The sequence below is a fragment of the Neltuma alba genome, unplaced genomic scaffold (assembly GCF_004799145.2).
Source record: "Neltuma alba isolate B1F8T4 unplaced genomic scaffold, ASM479914v2 tig00005179_pilon, whole genome shotgun sequence".
In the NCBI taxonomy this organism is placed as follows: domain Eukaryota; kingdom Viridiplantae; phylum Streptophyta; class Magnoliopsida; order Fabales; family Fabaceae; genus Neltuma; species Neltuma alba.
The window spans coordinates 44,275-67,227 of NW_021634008.1; the positions used below are offsets into that span (position 1 = coordinate 44,275).

Sequence of the window (22,953 nt, forward strand, 5' to 3'; positions counted from 1 at the left end):
CTTTTACTTGATTATGTTTGAGGAAGTATTCATAGGGGTAATTTAGAGAAAACTGATAAATATGAGAAAATGATCTTATATTTAGGATTAAACCAACTCAAGAATCGGGTCCTATATTAAGAACCGGAGGAGTATTATATTTCGTTGTAGCCAAGTTCAACTAGAGTTCAGCAAAGATAAGACGTACTCTCTCTTGTAAGTTCGATTAGTGAATGTAATTTCCTTCACCGCACGTATAAACTAAAACTTTGACTATCAACAAACAAACAAAAAAAAAAATCAATTTTGTGGCATTTGAAATTGTCGTATTACTCTGACGCACCGTGGGTCGGAAAAAAAGGTTTTGTTGACTTGCACTCTAGTACTTGCCCAACCACAATTGGCCTGTCAAGTAAAAAGTTTTAGACGAATCAAGCGATTTGAATTTCATTTTTTCCCTTTCTTATTGAACATAAAACGACTTGTTTCGGGTGAAAAAGAACAATTCATCAAATTTATGCTTTGGTAACTATTTTGTTGTATTATATATGTTTCATGCATAAATGTTTTATTATATTTTAATTAAATGGCCAGCTTGATTTTCAGCACGTAGAGAACACAATTTACGTTTGAGATTCATCCAAAATAAGAATTTAAACCATTTCCAAATTCCGTAGCCATTGGATTGGTTCTACATAAACATAAGATTAAGTAACAAAGCTGTTCAGTGTCATGACCCTCCCATAATAGCAGGTTGACAAGGTTTTCCAACGGCAATACACTACGACTTTAAATACTTTGCCCTTAACCCAGCGATGCACGAGGTAGCTCCTAATTTCCGTTTCTACAATTCACTATTCAAAGATCCGATCAGAGGGCCCAAGCCTTACCAAGTAAAAACCATGAGTACTACTTGCATATCCTAACGCACCCTGCATTATATCTGGGACTGGGAGCCTCTTCGAGGTGCACCATTGCCATGATCCAAAAGATGGCGCGAAAAGTTTGGCTTCTCGTCAGAAAAACTTGCACCTCCTACAAATTAAACCATAATTCTTAGTTTAGATTCTCATTTATGCCAAAAATGACTCGAATTTTTAATTCATGTGGGGAAAGAGGACAAACTGAAACTTACTGCTGCTATGAGTAAGATTGAGCATGCTCAGGTTTATGTGAGTACTCATAATCAAGATGAACAAAAGCACGCTCAATCTCAGGCAACAGCTCTAGCTTTTCTTGCAATGATTCCCCAATATCATGTGCTTCTTGCAGGGGCATGTCGGCTGGCAGGACAATATCAACCTCAACAAAGTAATGAGACCCAAAGGTGTAAGCCCGGACCGTATCAATGTGCCTTATGGCCTCGTGATGGTTCCAGCAGAGGTACGTGAGCTTCTGCAAATACTCCGGTGCAGCTGATCTTCCAACCAACGAATTCACATTTTCTAACACTGTCAACGACCATGTGCGAATGGTGTACAAAGCAAGCTGCAGCGGAATAATCAGATTTAACAAATAAGCAGATGCAAGTTAAATGTTCGAAACTTCAAGTGAAAATATCAAGTCATTTGCTTCTTTGGATCGCATTGTACAAAGTAACTAGTGATGGTTAATTATAGTTCTCGTTGTCTGACATGGTGCAGTAAAGTAAGCGTCAATTCATTACTGCATTCCTTGGTCCAATTAAAAAAGACAGCCAGTCCAGCATACAGAAAGGTCAAATGGAGACTAAAAATTTCAGTAAATAAGAATGTTAAAAACATGACTGTAGAATCTGGGATCACAGCAAAGGTAGAGTTGGCAGGACAAGAATCTGTTTCCACGTCCCCAAAGCTATAGGTTCGTTACCTTTGTTGCAAGTACTCAATCAGCAAAACATAGATTTAAAAGTCATAATAATCAGTAATTTTAGCCAGTGATGCAGCAAAAAATATCAACAGATTAATATTTTAGCGAATAACTTCAAAGTCATGTAGTTAAGATTTTACTTACAATAATAGCACCCATAGGATCTATCCAATCATCAAAATAATTAGCTAAAAGTGCAGCAATAAGGCCAATCACGTTAGTAATCACATCAAAAAAGTGATCCTGGGCATAGGCTTTGACAATTTCATTACTGAAGGCGCGGCAATAAATCATCAGTAGGAATTTCACCAGCGTCCCTGAAAGCATTATTCCCACAACCCATCGCTCTTGCTCAATGGTCAGATTGAATTCACTTTCCTGCAAGATCATTGGTAAGAGCCATCCAGACATTGAGTTGCAGTTACTAATATATATATTTATATATAATGTTTACTAATGTCAATAACAAGATATAATGTCTACTGATGGGGGAGGGGAAAAGTTTGACTAAAAGTTTGAGCAGAGATGAACTCACATCCGATATTAGAGCACGCACTGACTCCAAAATTATTTGCAGTCCCAATGTTGCCATGACAGAGGCAAAAACAAGAATTCCCTAGAGCCCAAGTTTTGAGATCACAATGTTAGCCCGAAGTTGCTGCTGTAATGTATCAAACTACCACTAACATTCAAACTATCAAAATTCACTTCCTAATTGAGGCATGCAACATATGCATGCACTATACATAAACTTGAATCAAGAATCCAAATAAGAAAACAGTTAAAGAATCCAAAGAACCCAAGGTTGACACAGTTCTTTCAACCTAGAATCTATCAACAACAAATTTATTCTCACTAGCAGTAAAGGAACCTTGGAAGATATAATGATATATGCTGCACTAACTTTCCAAACTAATAGGGAAATTATAAACATCCATTGGATAAAGAGTAAACTAAATTTTGTGTTTTCTTTTTTGGAGTAGGGTTTCCTTTTGAGTAATACAAAGGTAATCCTCATTTTGTTTCAAGGTTCTGTTTTTGAGAGTAGCGCTTCTCTCAAAGTCTCAGCAAGAGAAAGTAAGCAGACAAAAAGTGAATAAAACTTCACTTTGCCACTGAATCACAAAATTATTAAACAATTGGGAAAAAATCAACAACAGCCAAGGCATAAAAATGCGGAAATCATACTTTTTTTCTATACACGCAGAAATCATACTATCATAGGATGCCTCATCAATCCAAGGTTGGTTTTGTATCGTGTAATCCATAACTAAGAAGGAAATAAAAAAGCTTGTAAACAAATAATCTTGAAATATGTGAATTGAGAAAGTAACAAAGCCCTTCAGAATGTAAACATGTCATTCAGAATGGTGTAGGTTGCATGCAATTGATACGCATAAAAAAGATGGATCTTCAAATAAAAATATAAAAGAAATAAATGATTAAAATAAGAGGAAATGCTTAGGGGACTAACCAAAGGTTGCATCCGCTTCTTTCCTATAGGATACTGATATGGGTTACGTGTTTGCATGGAAAATGCAGTGAACCAGAGAATGAATCCAGAAAGTAGGTCAAGAAGTGAGTCCAAAGTGGATGCGATTATCGCTAGGGACCCACTTTTGATGCATGCTAAAACTTTAGCAGCAAAAAGGACCATGTTTGCTATATTGGATAATCTTATGGCAAACGTCTCGCTTCTTGCCAAGTGTTCTCGGTCCTCCTGTAGAGAACAATGAATGTTCAGTAGAGTGATTTGATTATTATTTATCAATCTAAAACCCAAAGATGACTCCGCATGTAAAACCTTTGACATTCCAGGAATAAACCCACGCTCTGCTAAGGCATCCATTTCATTAAACCCCTCAAGCACTTCGACCTGCTGCTGATAATACTCAGCTACATTATTTTCTGGAGCTGGACCTGAGCCTGAAGAATGAGAAGCGAAATTTAAGACATTGATTCATTCAATTCCCCTGTCCCCACCTCCAAATTAAAAAGAAAAAAGAAAAATCATTTGGTGCATGGAAATACTACCCACACTTGAAGAATATTCCCATAGCAACACAGAATGTAGGCAAATCATTCCACCTCTCCTGAAGGGGCTATAGTTTTTTGGAACATCCAACACACACACACATCTACTGATGATGGGAAATGTCACATATAACTTGTGCATCCAACTTCTGAGAAGCCCCGTTTCATGAATGCATCATAATACAGTCTCAAGTTTCACTGTAATTGGGTTATAGAGTTTGATAGTATGGCCCAAAACGAAAAACAAAACAACCCACGCAACTGAAAATACACAAGGTGAAATTACAACAGGCAGAGTGATAAGCAAACATTTGATTATGCGCACAACTTCAAGTGAAGTTATGAAGCTATAGTAACAGCCGATCAGCCAAAAACTCTATGCGCCAAGTCTATGTAACTAATTCAAAGTTTAGAAGTGGAAACCCAACTATAAAATGCCAATCAGCCCAAAAGGCACCAGTCCACAATCCAAAGCATTTCTCCTCTAGCACATGCAAAATCCAAAAGTCTAGCTCACAGTTTTCTCAACTTCTGGTCTTCTACAATTCAAAACACAAAGAAAGAGCAAGAGAAGACATGTGTATGAAATATCACACTTCACCCACAGTAATTCGCATGCACATATCAGAACAACGAAGCTCAAAATACACTGAGATCCAAAATACATGCCTACCCTCTTACCAAACACATATTACTTAGATGAAGAAGACAAGCTTCCTCTAGTCCCGGTGGATGCTATCTAGAATAACAGCGAAAAGGGTCGACTAGCAGTGCAGAGAATACGCAACTAGAGCAGAAAAGCCTATCAATTCCGCATTGGAAGAAAAAGAATACAAAATGATCACAATTTCACAAATGCCAATCAACTACAGCCGTAGGTTAAAAGGTGACTAGCAATCTGCAGATTCCCCATTAATGATTAAAAAAAAAAAAAAAAAAACCGCCCCTAGAATTATGATAAAGATGTCACCGGTAACTATACTTTGTCCAAAGTAGAATGAGACAGATATCGCGGGGAGGACATATTCTGCTTACCCAGAACACCAAGGCAGTCGTGTAGGCTACGTGGAGACTTCTTCTCCTTGCGCTCTGAAGATAACTGAAAGCCGTCAAAGTTCAACCGCCAGGACTGGTCACCATTGTTGCTCGGTCCCAGCAAAGAGAGCTCCTCGTCATTCTGTAGCTCCGCCGTCTCCACCATTTTCCGGTCACTGAGGAGTGAACCCGTACAGTCACTAGGCTCGGCGAGCAGTACCTGATCGTGAGCGGAACAAGAGGGGATTTGAGGAACAGATCAACGGAGGCGAATTATCGGGGTAGGTGATGATGAATCGTGTTGTGATGATATATAATCGGGAGATTTTCGAACCAATCAAGTGGGAAACGTGTAAAGGGAAGAGGAAGGGGAGGCAAATGCGGTTCCCGAACGCGCGTTAATGCACGCGCTGATCGCGTGATTCAACCTTGACAGCAGATTCTTTGGCGGAGAGAATGAGATGACGGCTTCAGCCTTCAATGCTTCCGTCGAATCTCTATAAAATATATCCGTAAACTACTCTTATAATCAGAGACACAACTTGAGTCTCTTTCAAGATATCTTGCTACCAAATCTAACATTTGATGATATAAAACTTTATAAAATTGTTTATAACTTTATATCATCAAAATTTAATAAAATACTTACACTATTCATTATTCATAATTTTATACATAATTGTGTGTTGATTATATTAATATTAATTTTAATTTTAAAATATTATAATTTTGATAGTTGTTATTAATCTAAAATAAGATTAAGTTTATGATAATTTTATTTAGGATAAAATAACATTTAATACCCTAAAATTATTTTCTAAATACATCTAGCATTTAAATGTTTTTTTTTTCCTACTCACAAGCTACGACACCTAATCTTATCTTATTTATAATGTGTTCAATATTTGAAATTATAAATAAAATTAGGGTGAGTCAGAGGGTACTAGATGCATTAGGAAAATAGTACTCTTCCGATTCTAAATATAAAACTCTTATACTCTTATATTTAGGATCGGAGAAGTATTAAGCTGTTATATACACCATAAACAGAATTAGAATACTTGATACATTTGAAAAATAATGTCAAGACAATCGAGCTACTTTGCCTTTTTTATTTGATGTTAAACATTTTTTGCCATTTACATTTACTCATATTTTATTTCAAAAATCGTTTTATGCCTATCCTATCACATGTTGCACGCGAACTTTTTCCCCCCTTTGAGTTTCCATTCTTTGATTTGCTCGCAGTTGCGTGTAGCCATTAAGCTCTTCCATCACAAACGGACGCAAATAAAAGCTTCCCTCTATTTCAGTCCCTATCTAATTTCACCCTACATAAGGTCTGAAAATATTAGGGGGAAAAAATCTTTGAAGTTTCTCAATAATTGGAACCTTTTTTTTCAAAGAAAAAGAAAAGGTGAACTTGATGCCTCTATCAGTGTTTGCTAATTGCTATTAATAGAGAATATTCCTGGCCTTGAGGAGGGAAAAAAAATAAATGGAGCGCAAAGGATGAATTCTATTAATTACGGGGGGTAAAATTAATTATAACTAATATGGGCAGGATAAAATCCAACATCCACCCGCATATACGAATTACGAAGCAAAAAAAAAAAGTCCAAAAAAGTAGGCAGGCACGTGAATGATGGTCCCCGACTGGCGGGGCCCTTGCTTTGATTTGAGACTGTTCTAGGCGGTGGCAGCGAGCCATTCATCTATCGGCCAATGGCTTCATGCAACGTGGTGTGTTTATGTGAGGACGCCCGTGTTGGATAGTGACCTGAATATTTGTAAGGATCATTCAATTAGAATAATGTTAACAAAATCCCAAATTGCCCCTTTTCTTTAACTTTTTAAAAGCATATGTTTACTATTATTAAAGGCCTGACGATATATAGATACTAAATATGGTATTGACAAAAAAAAAATGAGTATATTTTTCAAGCAAAAATTGAAATATTAGGATTCAAGAGAGTTGATTTGTCAAAGTCCTCCACCAACTTTGGTGTTTTTTTTCCCAAGCATAGTCATGTTTAAGATAATATTAAACATTAGATATAGATACTTCTCCTAATAAAAATTCAAATCCTAATCTGTCATATATTTAGCTCTTTTATTAAAATAATATTTTTCCAATTCTAAATATAAAATATCTTTTATAATGTACTATCTCCGATCCTTAATATAAGATCATGTTTGACTTTTATTTTAGTCTTAAATATAAGATCTCAATCCACTTTGTCTCTCATATTTATACATTTTTTTCCAAAGTAACCATTTTAACAATGATAGTTCTAGTCAATACACTTGATTAGTAAAGATATTTTAAAAAAAACAACGTTTATTTAAGATAAATAACTAACTCAACTTACTTTCTTAATCCCTTTAAATTAGTCAATTAATTTTTATAATTAAGATCGGATGTAGTAATTTAAATTACAAAACAAATTTTAAATGGAGGAAAGTATTTTTGTGACTTTTCGGGTAATGTGATGGACAGGGGGCTTGGGCGCTTGGCCAGAGGCCGCCGAACACACACGGAGAAAATCAAGAGATACTCCTTGGTTGTACTGTTCGCCCTTGCCACGTCATACAACAAAATGCTGACTCACACCACTCGGCCTGCCTTCCCACCTGTCTTGTTCTTGCCTTCAAGGCTTCCCTTCCTCTTTTCTCATGTGTCTGTCCTACGTGTATAAAGCCATTGTTTTTTTTATATTAATATTGTTCTAGATCCTTAAATTTAATCTCACTTTGATTTTAATCGACTACTTGTCTTCTAGAAATATTCTCGAGCAGCCAATAGATATTACTACCTCCGGTTATAATTATAAGACTTCGTTTATAGACTACAAACAAAATCTTATAATTAAGACCAGAGATAATATTAAAAGTCGTTAATATGTGCCTCCAGGTTTTGTTTGTTTTATATACTAAGCACTTTATGTATAGATTTCGACGCAAAACAATGATATGGAGTGAAATGGCAATTCCCATGACATCACCAAATTCTTTCCTTCTTTGCCACTCTGCCTCCATCTAAATAAAATACAGCCTATTAGCTTTGTTCACCATCAGTTCATCCCCAGGCCCAATTATCAGGACGTTCGGCCCATTAACACCTTGTTCATGGTCCCAATCCATAATATAATGAAGCCCAGGCCTGTTCATCACAAGTGAAAAGACATAAATGCCCTTCTTTCTCGGCTACCATTCCCTCCTTGTGCATGTATATTCTCTTGTGTTACTATTAACAAAATCATGACTTAAGTTGACAAAATAAGAGAGTTCATTACTCACGCATGGGACATTGAATTAAAAGGTATGCCAAGAGATCAAAAATCAGCCTGCAGCTGCTTTGGTCAAGAGAGGTTTTTCCAACCCGTCCCTTTTTGCTTCTTCTTCTTCTTCTTCTTTTATATATATAGGTAAAATTTAGGTGAATTCAGTCTCAAAAACATATCAGGACAAAATCTTGTTTAAAACTGAGTACTTGAATTTTTTTTTGTTTTAAGTATCTTCTCACTCGAACAGCAAGAGACTAATTTCTAGAAATACTGTCAGGCGTCATAATGATAATCCCTCCCAATAATGTTTTTTTCCACACATACTACTCCAAGAATCGAATTCAGAACATGATATTTAAGGTGTCAAAGTTCTTTTTACTTGTACCAATACTTGTTGGTGAGTACTTGAAATTTAATCCCCATTGGTTTGTTTAGTTTGTTCGGGCTCTAACCCTCTTATTTAGCAAAAAAAAAAAAAAAAAAAAGAGGTCGGGGCCATGCTAGTGGCAGCTGAGGAATGCACATCAAAGCAAGAGATGCTCCACCGTCTGACGTCATTCCCTTATTGTTTTGTGCTCTCCGGCTTTACACTAATATAAGCACATATGGAGGGGTGTTCATATATATCATATGCCCATTTTATCCAAAATTTTAGTTAATTTTTTATTTCTAAACCGGAAAGGCAAGATATTCATATCTTATCCTTTTAAGATATTTCATGCTATACATCGGTTAATTTATTACTCCTCTGGTCCTTAATGTAAGACTCATTTAACTAATTTGACTAGATTAAGAAAGTTAGGTAAGTTAGTTAATTATAAGAAATGTGATATGTTTTTCTTAAAATACCATAATCATCTTTCTTAATACTCCATCTTCCTCTTCTACTTGATTATGGTTGAGAGAGTATTCATAGGGGTAATTTAGAGAAAATTGATAAATATAAGAAATGGGTATTATATTTAGAACCAAAACCAACTCAACAATTGGGTCCTATATTAAGGACCGGAGGAGTATAACCTCTTTATTATCTCAATAAAATAGAATATATGACTTGAATGTAAACTCATGTGCATCTCTATCGTATATTCATAATATCGGATAATTGGATTAAATGATTATTTAATCAAGGATATGATTATATTTTAAACATAAATTAAATCATACATGTCTAATATTTAGATTATTCAGATGGTATAAATTAAATTACTTATTTAATCTATATTGTACCACTCTGTTTCTTATTATAGGTTACTTGTACCCAAAAATTTGTTTCAAAATATAAGTCACTTACAGTATAATTAATGATCTTTTTTCAATTTTACCCCTATTAATTTAATAAAAATTAATTAATTAAACTCTGAAGTAACGGCTCCTCGAAACACATCCTTCTCCCTCTCCCTCTCCCTCTCCCTCTCCATCTCTCTCTTTCAACTTTTTATTTCCTATGCAGTCCATCCCCTCCCTCCCTCTCTCTCTCTACTTTTAATAAGGGTAAATGTAAAAAAAAATTGATTAATTTAATATATTTATTGGTTTGTAGGTTTGGAATACAAATGACTTATAATAAGGAATAGAATGGTATTATCTCCGGTCCTAATTATAAGATATCATTTATTACAAACGAGGTCTTATAATTAAGATCAGAAATGGTATTACATATTTACATTTGCTATGGGAATATCTCTTTACCAAATACTCTAACCCATCAAGAGCACATTCGAAATCTAACCAGTAGCTACCATACATAAATTTCCACCAAAAAAAGAGAAACACGATAGGGAATGAAATGTTGATGCTCTTTTAGTTTTCCATTTGACTTTGAGTTTTGACATAAGAGTAGGAACTGCATTAAAAGATGAAAAGACATAAATGCCCTCCTCTCTCGACCATCTTCTCATCCAAACAAACAAACAAATTGGCAATTTTGAAATTGCGAGTTGTTCGCAAATTAAAAAAAAAAAAATCAACTACAAACAGGATTACAAGACAGCAAATCTGATCAGGTAGTTGAGGAGCAGTTATCCAAACTGCTTCAGTTGAACAATAAACATTTGCATGTGATATGTACTTAGCCTAAAATACGAGTAATGGATCAACTACTTAGCCTAAAATACAAGTAAGGGATCAACATGGGTCAACTTTTTCCAATTAAAGAAATAAAGAATACCCATAAATTCTTGACATTTCTCGTTCTACGCAGCCCAACTTTAAAGTCCAACCAGGAGTATTTATTCTGGTAAAAAAGAAGAAGAAGAAGGAGTATTTATTATCCCACCTTGCATGATTATCGATGACTGCAGCATATGTTTTTTAATTTAATTTTCCTTCCAATGCATACTATATTTCTAGGAAATTTTGTGATTCATCAAACAATTTTTATTTCAACCATTAAATTGTTAATTTTAAAACTTATTTATACATTTTCAAAGAAAAGATTATATATAAAATGGACATGAGACGGGCAGGTTCTATGTATTTGTAAAAAGTATGAAAGAGCAATCAATAGTGAGGAAAAAAAAAAAGAAATGGGTAATCAATATTTATGTTTGATTATGATCTTAATATTAATAAAAAAACTAAATTAAATATTATAGTAAGTGATCAATTGATAATCATTTGGCTGGCAGAAAGATTGATAATCATTAAATTACTTTAATAGCACTAAGTAATACTCCTCTGATCCTTAATATAGGACCCAATTCTTGAGTTGATTTTGGTCCTAAATATAAGACCCATTTCTTATATTTATCAATTTTTTCTAAATTACCCTTATAGATATTCTCTCAACCACAATCAAGTAGAAGAGGGAGAGGGGGTATTAAGAAATATAATTATGGTGTTTTAGGAAAAATGTCACTTTCTTTCTTATTAACTAACTTACCTAACTTTCTTAATATAATCAAATTAGTTAAATGGGTCTTATATTAAGGACCGGAGGAGTATGATGTAGGGGTGACACACGAGCTAATGCTTAACTCTTAAAATTGTCTTTCATTGCAAGATATTGATTGGGTCTGGAAGATCAGGGTTATTTTCTTTCTTAATTGCAACTTAAGATAAATTTTATTAATAAACCACATTAAAAAAGAACCAAAACAGAAATATAAAACACATAACAATTTTACTTTTAAAATTTACATTGTCAGTTTTAAATACGTCAAATAGATATATTGTGAGTTATTAGATGCCATATTCTTGATTATTTTTGTTTTTTGTTTTCGTGATTCATTAGTAAAATAAGCCAATAGTTTTAGCAAACCAAAGTTAAGGAAGAAATAAGGGAGTTTTTGATGGTGATGATTTATGTTAATACTCCTCCGGTCCTTATTATAAGACTCCATTTAACTTTTTATTTGGTCCTAATTATAAGACCCCAATCCATTTTGTCTATTATATTTATGCATTTTTTTCCCAAGATAATCCTTCTAATAATGATAGTTTTAGCCAATATACTTAATTAGCAAGGATATTTTAGGAATGACAACACTTATTTATTATAAATAACCAACTTAACTTACTTCCTTAATCTCCTCAAATAAGTCAATTGGGTCTTATAATTAGGATCGGAGGAGTATATTAATATCTCACAAAAAATAACACTTCTCCAGTCCTTAATATAAGACCTAATTATTGAGTTGATTTTGATCATAAATATAAGATCTATTTTTCATATTTATCAAGTTTTTCTAAATTGCCCTTATGGAACTCCTTTAACCATAATTAAGTAGAAGAGGCAGAAGTAGTATTTTAGGAAAAACATATTATATTTCTTATAATTACCTAACTTTCTTAATCTAATTAAATTAGTTAAATATGTTTTTATATTAAGGATCGGAAGAATAACAAAAATAATGAGCACATGTAAATTATAATGTGGCTATTTTCTTTATTGTTAATACTTTTCATGAGTTCTTTAAATACGTGCGGAGGAAACAATTCCTAATCATTCTATCTTTTTTGTTATGATAATCAACAAGTACAATCATTGCCTCATGTTGAGTCACAGAATTTATGAAAGCCTGTTTTTATATGATTAGTTATGTGCTGTATGATTCAGAGTAAGAAACAGGGATGGGTTAATTTGAAATTGGTGTTTGAAATCTGCAACCAATGTTGCTAACAAGGAGATATTTAAAAATTCAAGAGATTTGTTTTTATTTGAACAACCTAAATGGTGTGAATTCTTTTCTTACTTAAAATTAAAACAAAATTGTTATAAAAAAATTAAAATAAAATAACTCCATATTGATTAGCTCAAGCACATGCTAATTAATATTTTAAAAATAAAATTACACAACAAAATATTTTAAGATATTTGATGCATTTAAAAAAAATTTCAGAATTAAACATATCATAAAATAATTTAGAATGCCAAACATATTTGTCAATGTAGTGTTGGATCCAACTTAACTTTTATTAATTTATTATACCAATTATCGTGTTAATTGTCAAAGCACCTCCCACTCCACCTTGAGGATCCGTGGCCCACACAAAATAAAATAATGTACGGATGGTAGGTTGGAGCCTGCTGAGTTGGTTAGAGGGGCCCCCCACCCCATGTCGAGTCAGGACAAGAAGAAAACGACAATGACGACATCATGAAAAATAATACTACCAGCTCTTAGATATAAATTAAAAAACTAAATTAATTTAGTTATTTATAATAAATAGATATTATTTTTAAAAAATATTTTTATTAATTAAATATATTAGCTATAACTAATTATTATTAAAAAGACTATTTTGAGAAAAAATAAATAAATATAAGAGATAAGGTAAATTGAGATATTATATTAATGATCAAAATAATAATTAAATGAAGTTTTATATTAAAGACCAGATGTAGTAGCATATTAAATTTTTTCATAAATATATAAAATCTTAATATCTTTTAATTTTTAATAATGTTATATGATTTTTAGTTTTTAAAATTTACACTCATTTGGGTTTTAGCCCATAAAACTTCAAGCTAATGGTTTTGCCCCCTAAAATCTTGTTTTAAAAACCAGCAACTTTAGACATACCAGTCGGGCAAATGTGCCTATAATAACCTGGATGAATATCCCGTACTTGAAAACTTTGTGAGATAAAACTTTGAGAGACAAAACCACTAATTTGTACAATCAGGAAGGGCGAAAGAAAGCTGCCGTTTCTGGAATGCAAGCAAGGCCTTTGGGACAATCAAAACAATATTAAACTTTAAAAACTACAAATTGTATTAATCCTAAAATATAATACTCTTTAAACACTGAATTTGAGACTCTTTTTCTGTTGGCAAACCGCATTGAATAATTAAATCGCCCTCTGGCAGACTATGTAATTCTTTCCTGGTTGGCAAAACGCTTTAAACTCATTAAAAAATCTTTATATATATGTGTGTGCTTATTCCTTTTTTAAATGGATTTTTCTGGCAATAATTGGAAAATGGATTTAGCCACTGAGCCTTCAATATTCCGATTGTTGATCCATTGGATTGATTAAGATTGGAGTCAACAAAACAAGTTGATGAACTACTCAATCAGACCATCACTTGCCCTCGAAAGGTTTGAAATAGTTATATTTAACAACTTGATTCATCATCTGATGCACCTTGATTCATGCACTAAATAATCAATAATTAACAATTTATATTTTGGGAAAATGACCAAAAAATAACTGTTGAAATTTGAAATGATAAAATGGACATGCGAATATATGAAATGACCAAATAGGCATGAGGTGTCAATCTGAAATTTTGACAATTCGGTAGAAAGGCTAAAATACCGCTGAACCTCTCTGAAGACATGAATAGGTGGTAACCTTCAATATGAAAGTTGTAATTCACATTATAAATATTGTCATTATTATTACCAAGGTAGTGAAATTAGCTCTAAATACATGTTACTTGGGTTTGAAAAAAAATAAGTTGTAAATTACAATAGCGAAATAGTAACTCTTATTATGAAAGTTGTAATTCACATTACAAATGCTGTCAAATCATTATTAGGGTAGTGAAATTGGTTCCAAATACATGTTACATGGGTTTGAAATAAATAAGTTGCAAATTGCAATAGCGAGATGGTAATCCTCATTAAAAAAAGTTGTAATTCACATTATAAATGTTGTTATTATTATTACCAAGGTAGTGAAATTGGTTCCAAATACATGTTATTTGGGTTTGAAAGAAACGAGTTACAAATGACAATAGCGAGATGGTAACTCTCATTATAAAAATTGTAATTCACATTACAAATGTTGTCATTATCATTACCGGAGTAGTAAAATTGGCTCCAAATACGTGTCAAGGGCATTTTAGTCTTTCTATTGAGTTGTCAAAATTCCAGATTGATACATCATGTCCATTTGGTCATTTCATATATTCGCGTTTCCATTTTGTCATTTCAAATTTCAACAGTTCTTTTTTTGTTATTTTCCCGTATATTTTCTTTAAAGTATTAATTTTTTTATCACACTAAAACACAATTAAATATTTTTAAAAATAATAAACCATTTTCGAAATAATATTATTATCTATTATCTTTCTAAACTCAACCATTGAAATCGAGTCTTAAATGCTGGTAATACAAGCTATTGAATCCTAAATAAATCATTTTAAACAATTATAATTTTATTTCAAATAATAAAACGTTTTATTTTTCAATGTTCCCAAATGTAAAATAATTAAATAATTACTTCCCTAATAAACTTTTTTCCAGTGCATTGTATAATGAAATGGGCAAATGTGCAAAACTTCTATGGCCTGAGATTCCTCCATACTTAAAGCCTAAGCTTTTCGTTGTAGTTGAACTCCTGCTGGGGCTGGGCCTATCCAACTCATCATCATCATCATCATCATCATCATCATCATCTCCCTCTCCCTCTTCGTGTCTTGCGCGCCTGATGCTCAAATCTGCACGGGGGTCTCAGCATAACGCAGCCATGCGTCTCTGTACACTCAGATGGTTCCTAGAAGCTTCTCCCATATTCTGCATCATTTCTCTTTCTCTCTGTTCATCTCAAGCTCTCGGTGCCGGAGTCAAAAGAACCCCACACCCCAGGGAACCCCTCACTTACATTTGGCCTTTGCCTGCGCAATTCTCCTTCGGCGATGATACGCTCTCGGTTGATCCCGGGCTCTCTCTCGCCGTGGATGGTAATGGAGGTGGTTCCGATATTGTCAGAGCTGCATTTGACAGATACAGAGGGATCATATTCAAGCGAATTGACAGATTCAGTTTTCTTAGGAAATTAAGGGAAAGAATATCTGTTTATGATGTTAGCACATTGCGGATTACCGTTCATTCTGCGAGCGAGGAGGTTGGTTCCGTTCTCTGATGATTGCCTTTTCTTTTTCTATTAAGGAAGTAATTTCTCGGTTCGAAAGTGTCTTTTTTTACGTTGCAGCTTCAACTTGGTGTTGATGAAAGCTATACTTTGCTCGTTCCGAAGTCCAATGGGCAGTCCGTTGCTGGGGAAGTAAAGATTGAGGTACGCTTATTTTCCCCCCTAAACCTGCTTCGGTTCACATGTTTTGTATTACCTCTTTCAGTTATCAACGCATTTCATGAATTACTTGAGCTGAATTATGAATGAATCTACTCTAGTTGCCTATTTTCAATTGGGCACGAGTTCGAGCTCGAGCTCTCAAGAAAGTTGAGTACTTTGAACATTTTATCTACCGTGAGATTTTTGATTATTTTTTTCTCTTTGAAATAAAGAGGGAATCTCGAAATAGATCCAATGGTCAAAAGGCCCAACTTTTTGATAGGTGGAACTCTTGAGATAGATTTAGCCTTCTCAATTATATAAGGGTAACGTTTGTACAAGAAGAGACCTTAGGTTAAAGGTAACCAGAAAAGACGCCTAAAAGTTACTTAATTCCAGGTTTTGTGGCTTTATCTTCTTGGTTCTACTTATTCTTTTATCAGTTTTCGAGGGGCTTAATCACCAGTTTTGGGAATTGATGGTGTAGCTACAAAGTATATACCCTCCCTCTTCCTCTCTCCTTTTTAGTGCAAAAAACATGAAACCGAGTTTCTATTTTCTTTAAGTGAAATAGGCAGTTTATTCTTTAGCTTTGCCCAAATTAAGATGTGTTTTAGCAGAACCATTTTTAGATTGTTATTAATAGTCTGGTACTGTGATATTGTTCATGTAGGCAAATACAGTTTATGGAGCACTACGTGGATTGGAGGTATGTCTTATTACTGTAAAATTTCTTCTCACGATATTGGTGTCTGTATATGGTGTCATGTCTTTCTACATAACTTGATGTCACTCATTTAGGCTCTTATTCTTTCCTCCCCCCCTCCCTTTTGGTGGTGTCTGAAGTGAAGGAGGGATGGTTAAAAAGATTGCCAAAATAGTTAGCTGCTTGTTACAATTTAGAGCTAAAACTTGTGATGCTTTTGTGGCATTCTTTTGTGGTTAAGAATATCAGACATTAATGACCAAGTTGTTTTAATGTAACTTTTACTCCTCTGGTCCTAAATATAAGATCTATTTTATAGTGCAAATTACATTACAAAATGGGTTTTATATTTAGGACCATAGTAGTAACATTTTTCTTGATTCTTAATTTATTTTATTCTGTTTTTTTTAAAATTATTCTTCATACTATAAAATTTGTCTTATAACTATGATGTAAGCAGTGTGAGTGTACATTATTTTATCTGGAAACTGAACTATTGTTTCTTTTGTTCTTCGACATATGCATCTTGGTCACAGCACACAATCTACTTTAAAAAATGTTAACAAGTATGTAATTGCTTTTGATTTATGCCTGATTGATTTCCATCACATGCTCTTCTCCTTTATAATGCGCCAGACCTTCAGTCAGTTGTGCTCTTTTGATTATTCAACCAAAGCAGTTCAAATATACAAGGCACCTTGGTCTATCCAAGATAAGCCAAGGTTTGCATACCGTGGGCTTATGCTGGGTAAGTCAGAATTTTGCTGAAGGAAAAATCTATTTTCTGAGTGATTTTATGCTATTCTACATAAAAATGTTTTTGTATTTGATTTTGCAGATACGTCAAGACACTATTTACCAATTGATGTAATTAAGCAGATAATTGAATCGATGTCCTATGCTAAACTTGTAAGATAGACATTATGTGTATTTCTTGTTTGATTTTATGCCGATTTTCACCATTGGAAACCAATGAAGTGTCACCTAACTACCATATCATGTTATTTTGTTTCATGTAATGCTGATATGAAAATTATAATCAGTAGAATGTTTTACATTGGCACATCATAGACGAGCAGTCATTTCCTCTTGAGATACCTTCATATCCAAAATTGTGGAAAGGCTCATATACAAAGTGGGAACGTTATACTGTAGAGGATGCTTATGAAATTGTCAAGTAAGACTCAACTCATTTCATTTACCACGAATTACTAGATTTAGAGGTTCCTACTATGTCATCCAAGACTTTATTGTCCTTCTCAAAACTTTACTGGCTGAGGGTTGTATGATAGAATATCTGAAATACGTTTCTAGCCAAGTCTCTTTTTTTGGCCAAAATTTCTAGTTAAGTCTTTGATACTATCATCTTTGCTTTAAATTGTCTAGTTCTTCAGCTAAATATTCAATTATTAGTCTGTTATTGTTGTTGCATTATTTATTTGGACTTGATAATATGCCATAAAAATATGTTTTAAAACCCTGGGAAAAAGGATCCGGAATAGAAAATATTTCGTGATGATGTTAAAACAATATTTCATTTTTTTCCTTCACCTATGAATAAACTGTCATTTTCTATATATTATCTTGGATTAGCTTTCTTTATCAGTCCTATAGCTAATGATGTTTTTTTTTCCTTTTCATGTTACACTGGATTGATGTAAAGCTTTGCAAAAGTGAGAGGTGAGGCATCTTCCAATTTCTTTTGAAGGTTCTGCTATATTGTATCCTCTATAGTTTGCAGTAATTCCTAATTTCAGATTCTTTGCTTTTGTTACTTCCCCTTTCTTGATATCATGCAAAATGTAAATTATGAGGTCAAGTTTTCTGACTATTAAAATATCAATGCTCATTTATTAGTGGTTATTTGCATGGCATTACAGGCATTAACGTGATGGCAGAAGTGGATGTCCCTGGTCATGCTGAATCATGGTATGATATATTGCACTTCTAAGTTTTGAAAATCTATCTTATGATAATAACTTTCCTGATAAGACCGGCACGTGGAGACTAAGAAAATGTTTTTCACTCGTGCAATTTATTGTGAGTACTTCTATCGAGCGAGGTTGGTCAATTAGTTATTTTGTTTAACCATTGGATGGACCAGCCTGTGGCCTTAAACCTATAATCCCACAAGTGTCTCTTCTGATGGAATATTACTTACCCCGACAATATGTTGCAAGTTGACATTAATTTGTTCCTGTTTCCTTGTTTGTTTGGCCTAAAAATCACCTTGATTTATGCACTACTTTTGATTTGTTGAGTTCTAGCCATAAATCTAAGTGTAACTTTTAGACTGCTTGTGAAATTTAATATTTTTATTGACCAAGTATGCATCAGACAAAAATTTACATGTTCTATATTTATCCAGGGGTACTGGATATCCTGAACTTTGGCCAGCACCTTCCTGTAGAGAGCCGCTGGATGTTTCAAAGAAGTTTACATTTGATCTCATTTCTGGGATTTTGACAGGTTATGTTCCTATCAAACATTGCCCTTGGTGGTTGTTTATTTTATTTTATTTTATTTTTTTTGAAATTTATGTTTAAAGCAGACATAATGGTATGGCTTGCTCATGTACACTTTTAGACAGTGGTAACACCTGCCTGCTTTATTTTATACTGAATTGGTTTAATTTGATTATTTGAATAGTGGCAACTGCTAAAGATAATGATAAGGATTACTCGAAGACTCCTGGATAATAATAAATTCTTAACCTGTAGACAAAGGAGAAGATATTTCAAAGCATATCTTTAAATCTTTGACCCTCCAACTGAATTTGCAATGCTTAAAATCTTGAATAATTGATGGGTCTCTATTTCTGACTTTTTTATTCTTTCTAGCAGCCACTAAATTTTCTTATTTGTAACCAAAGTCTTGTGAGAAGTCAGCTCTAAATCTGTTTTGATTCTTTGGTCACGTTATAGAGATTGCATTAGCCAATTTGTGTTTTAGTCATTTGGTTCATTTCGTGTTGTCCTTGCTCTATTTTGCAGAGTCTTTGGTACTACTAACTGTCATTCCTATTCGAATCTCTTGCTCGTTTTCTCTCTAATACAATGATAGCATTTAACCACAGTTATGGTTCACCTCTATTAAGTTAATTGTTTGGTTGACTAAACCTTGGTGTAGCTTGAGCTCCTTAATTCTTGCATTATCGTTAATTAAATGACTCCATATCTACCTTTCATAATAATTTTTCTGAATTTTACAGATATGAGAAAGATTTTCCCCTTCGAGCTATTCCACTTGGGTGGTGATGAAGTCAATACTGGTCAGTATGAGACTTTGGTAGCTTTATTAAATTTCTGAATAGCCACATGACCTAAGACTTGAAGTTGTTAAACAAGGGTTTAAGCATAATTTTATAATTAGCACTGCTAAGAGTAAATAGTCTTGTGAGGAGAGATGCAATCTAAGGGCAATGGATAAATTGTTCATCCTATAATATTTCTGCCTTGTTCTGAAAATGAAATGTTAATGGTCGTGCACCGTTAAATGATTAGACTCCTCTTAATTCGGTCCTCCAAAGATAAAAGCCTCTCAATGCCGTTCTTGATAAGAAGTTCTCAAGGGCTAGTTATCAGGTTGGAGAGCCCAAGGTCCCTATAAATCCCATATCAGAATCTCATCCTTTTGATGCGGGGCTCAAGTCCCATACCTTGCAATTGGATCCTAATAAATCCCTGAACAATTTTTATCCAGTCAAAATGATTCATTTGTTGGGAAAAATTTCTCCTAATTAATAAACAGGCATCCACACAATCATTAACTCATGACCTGGACTTACGCAAGTGGTTTTTCCCCCCTGCAAAGATGTTTAAGCAAAGTTTCCCTCAAAATAACTTCAGCTTTGTAAAATTTGCCCTAAGAGCACCATTTTGGGCAAAAATGTCATTTGATAAATCTAGGTCATTAGTTAATAGTCATGTGGGTTCATGTTCTTGTCTTTATCGATACTAATTTATGACCAATAACATTATTTGACAGATTGCTGGAGCAATACTACTCATGTTAAGGAATGGTAACAATCCTAACTGTTATTCTTGCTTTTATGATTTTTCTCTCTCCTAGGGACATTGGTGCAACAAGGCATGAAAAAGGCTGGCGGTATGCCTCCCTACATGCCCTGCTGATAATCATCACTTTCCTAAATTAAGTTTAGTAGCCTAACTTTATTAATTATCATTGTATCATGCATAATTTCCATGTGTGACATTCGTTCTATATACTGAGTATTGACTCTCAAGTGCAGGCTCCAGAATCACAACATGACTGCTAAAGATGCCTATGAATATTTTGTACTCAAGGCCCAAGGCATAGCATTATCAAAGAATTGGACTCCTGTAAACTGGTACAATCTTTATCTATATGGAAGTCCTGCATCAAAAACTCTCGTGTTCCTGCTTCGGCATATTCTTCTTCATGCCTGAACTTGAAAACTTTTGATGTATAATTTTGAAACAATGACTATATTAAGGATTTAAAATCCCCCGTCCCCTAGTATCTTAATGTCTTCCGTATTTGTCAGCAAGTATAAACTCTACTTCTTTTGAGTCATCAAGTTCTTAAATTTTTATAATAAGTTTCTGTGATTTCTCAGGGAAGAAACCTTCAACACATTCCCGTCAAAGCTTCATCCACAAACCGTAGTACATAACTGGTGAGTTTCCATATGTATAACCTTTTTTACTTGGCATGAACCTCAAATATCGCAATTTCAGAATGAAGACGGTCAAGTAATTTTTTAGGTTGGGTCCTGGGGTTTGTCCAAAGGCTGTTGCAAAAGGTTTCCGGTGCATTTTCAGTAACCAGGGCGTCTGGTACCTTGACCATCTTGATGTGCCTTGGGATTTGGTCTATACTGCTGAGCCACTTGAGGGAATACATGAGGAGTCACAACAAAAACTTGTAATTGGAGGAGAAGTTTGCATGTGGGGTGAGACAGCTGATGCCTCAGACGTTCAGCAAACAATATGGCCTCGAGCTGCAGCAGCTGCAGGTAATCACACCCTGCTTATAATTTGTTGTCATTATGCTATGTTCGTAGCACTATTGACTTCAGAGATTCAGGTGTTTCTATCAGCAGTTGGTAATTTAAAGGCATATCGATCAAGCAATGGATCCTTTAAAGGATTACTGTCGTCTTACCTAGTCAGAGTTACCAAACCTCCCCTCCTTTCCTTGGGGGCCTATACTGCATGTCAGATTCCCTTTAAGAATATAATAAGTCTTACACATTGTTGAGAGTCTTTTCCTTATTATCTAAACACATCTTTCTCTGCCCTTTAGAAGGTATGACCGCAAGACACATACACTGAAGGATTAAGACATGCAAGTTATATGAAGGGGTGGTAGGGATCTTGTAGTCTGTTTTTGGCTCTTCTTTGTGATGAATTAGATATGAAGGAGTTTTAAGTTGCACTCCTCCTCTCTTTTTAATTTTCATAGATATGAATATAATGGCATTTTACTTTAGTTATGTATGTATTTTGGTAAATTGAAGGAAGGGTTGGGGTGGCAGGCTGCTAAATTTGAAAAATGCAAGATTAACTTCTACTTGCATGTCACAGAACGCTTGTGGAGTCAGAGAGATTCTGCACATGCAGGAAATATCACCTTAACTGCATTGCCGCGATTGCAACACTTCAGATGTCTGCTAAATAGACGAGGAGTTCCGGCTGCTCCTGTCACGAACTTCTATGCTAGAACTGCCCCTAAAGGCCCAGGTTCATGCTATGAGCAATAATGCTTATCAAGCTCCGCCTGTGCGGTAGATCATCTGAGTCTGGCATGGTGGGGAATTAGCTGGTGTCAAAAAAATATGCCAGATTGATAAGGGTGAATGAAGGCCTGCTCTGCCTAGCAAAACAAGCAAGTCACATTTTAATTTATTGTTATGAGAATAAATCTTGTTGACTCTGCTTGCTTGATATGTTTTCTAATACGAGTAGTATGTATGGCTTTGAGATTGCTCCGGCGTTGAGCCTGTTCATCGGATAAACATTTTCTAGCTGCCCTTCCTTTAGCTTTCTCCCAGAATGGAAAAGAAGGTGCAAAGATCTACTTTAGCGGAAAACAATTCATAATTACGTAAAATTTCAATACTTGTCTCTTGGGGCTCATTCAAACACTTTGTTTATTCCAATGTTGCCTGTAAATACGGTGTCTGTTTTCCCCCCAAATCCTGTTGACATCTGCAAAGAACATCTTAACGTAGGTAGTACTATTGCATTTTGCCGTGGACGTCAATAATTTCCATCATGTGCTGATGTCAGATAACAAAGCGTAATTCACCGGTTGGGGATGTGCCCAGTGATTTCGGCTGTCTGCATCCCTGGTTTATACCCGGTAGCGCCATCTAGCGGTCGTACATTGGAACGGGGGACGAAGAATCAAGAGTTGGTCCGTGTGAGTAGTTTCTCAACAATTTTGCTAAAAGGATATAAGATGGTTGACACAACTTGTGTTGGTTATGACGCATATGCTGCAGGACAACTGGGAGGGTTATAGATTTAAGATTGGAGTCAAGTTGAGGCTTGAGGGTTTGTTGAAATTAATGGATAATACTCCCTGCAGGACATAGTATAAAAGCTAGAT

The 22,953-nt window shown here is 34.4% G+C and overlaps 2 protein-coding genes across 3 annotated transcripts; one reads left to right on the forward strand and one right to left on the reverse strand.

The window, feature by feature from the left end:
• Window positions 1-601: 601 nt before the first annotated feature.
• Window positions 602-5,239, reverse strand: LOC114747009 (metal tolerance protein 11). 2 transcript variants are annotated; one of them, XM_028935292.1, is made up of 7 exons: window positions 4,897-5,239; window positions 3,632-3,753; window positions 3,302-3,547; window positions 2,363-2,443; window positions 1,972-2,205; window positions 1,115-1,467; window positions 602-1,014 (listed from the first exon to the last, which is right to left on the reverse strand). In XM_028935292.1, exons 1-6 carry the CDS (start codon window positions 5,060-5,062, stop codon window positions 1,120-1,122), a joined length of 1,197 nt encoding a protein of 398 aa, XP_028791125.1. In that variant the 5' UTR covers window positions 5,063-5,239; the 3' UTR covers window positions 602-1,014; window positions 1,115-1,119. The 2 variants fall into 2 exon arrangements, with proteins under 2 accessions (XP_028791125.1, XP_028791126.1); XM_028935293.1 differs by lacking the exon at window positions 4,897-5,239 and adding an exon at window positions 4,543-4,661.
• Window positions 5,240-15,003: 9,764 nt separating this feature from the next.
• Window positions 15,004-22,392, forward strand: LOC114747008 (beta-hexosaminidase 1). Its single transcript, XM_028935291.1, has 15 exons — window positions 15,004-15,482; window positions 15,570-15,653; window positions 16,324-16,359; window positions 16,993-17,104; window positions 17,195-17,265; window positions 17,403-17,533; window positions 18,020-18,036; window positions 18,237-18,285; window positions 18,725-18,825; window positions 19,568-19,627; window positions 20,344-20,377; window positions 20,609-20,707; window positions 20,957-21,016; window positions 21,105-21,355; window positions 21,927-22,392. Exons 1-15 carry the CDS (start codon window positions 15,066-15,068, stop codon window positions 22,100-22,102), a joined length of 1,698 nt encoding a protein of 565 aa, XP_028791124.1. The 5' UTR covers window positions 15,004-15,065; the 3' UTR covers window positions 22,103-22,392.
• Window positions 22,393-22,953: the final 561 nt, after the last annotated feature.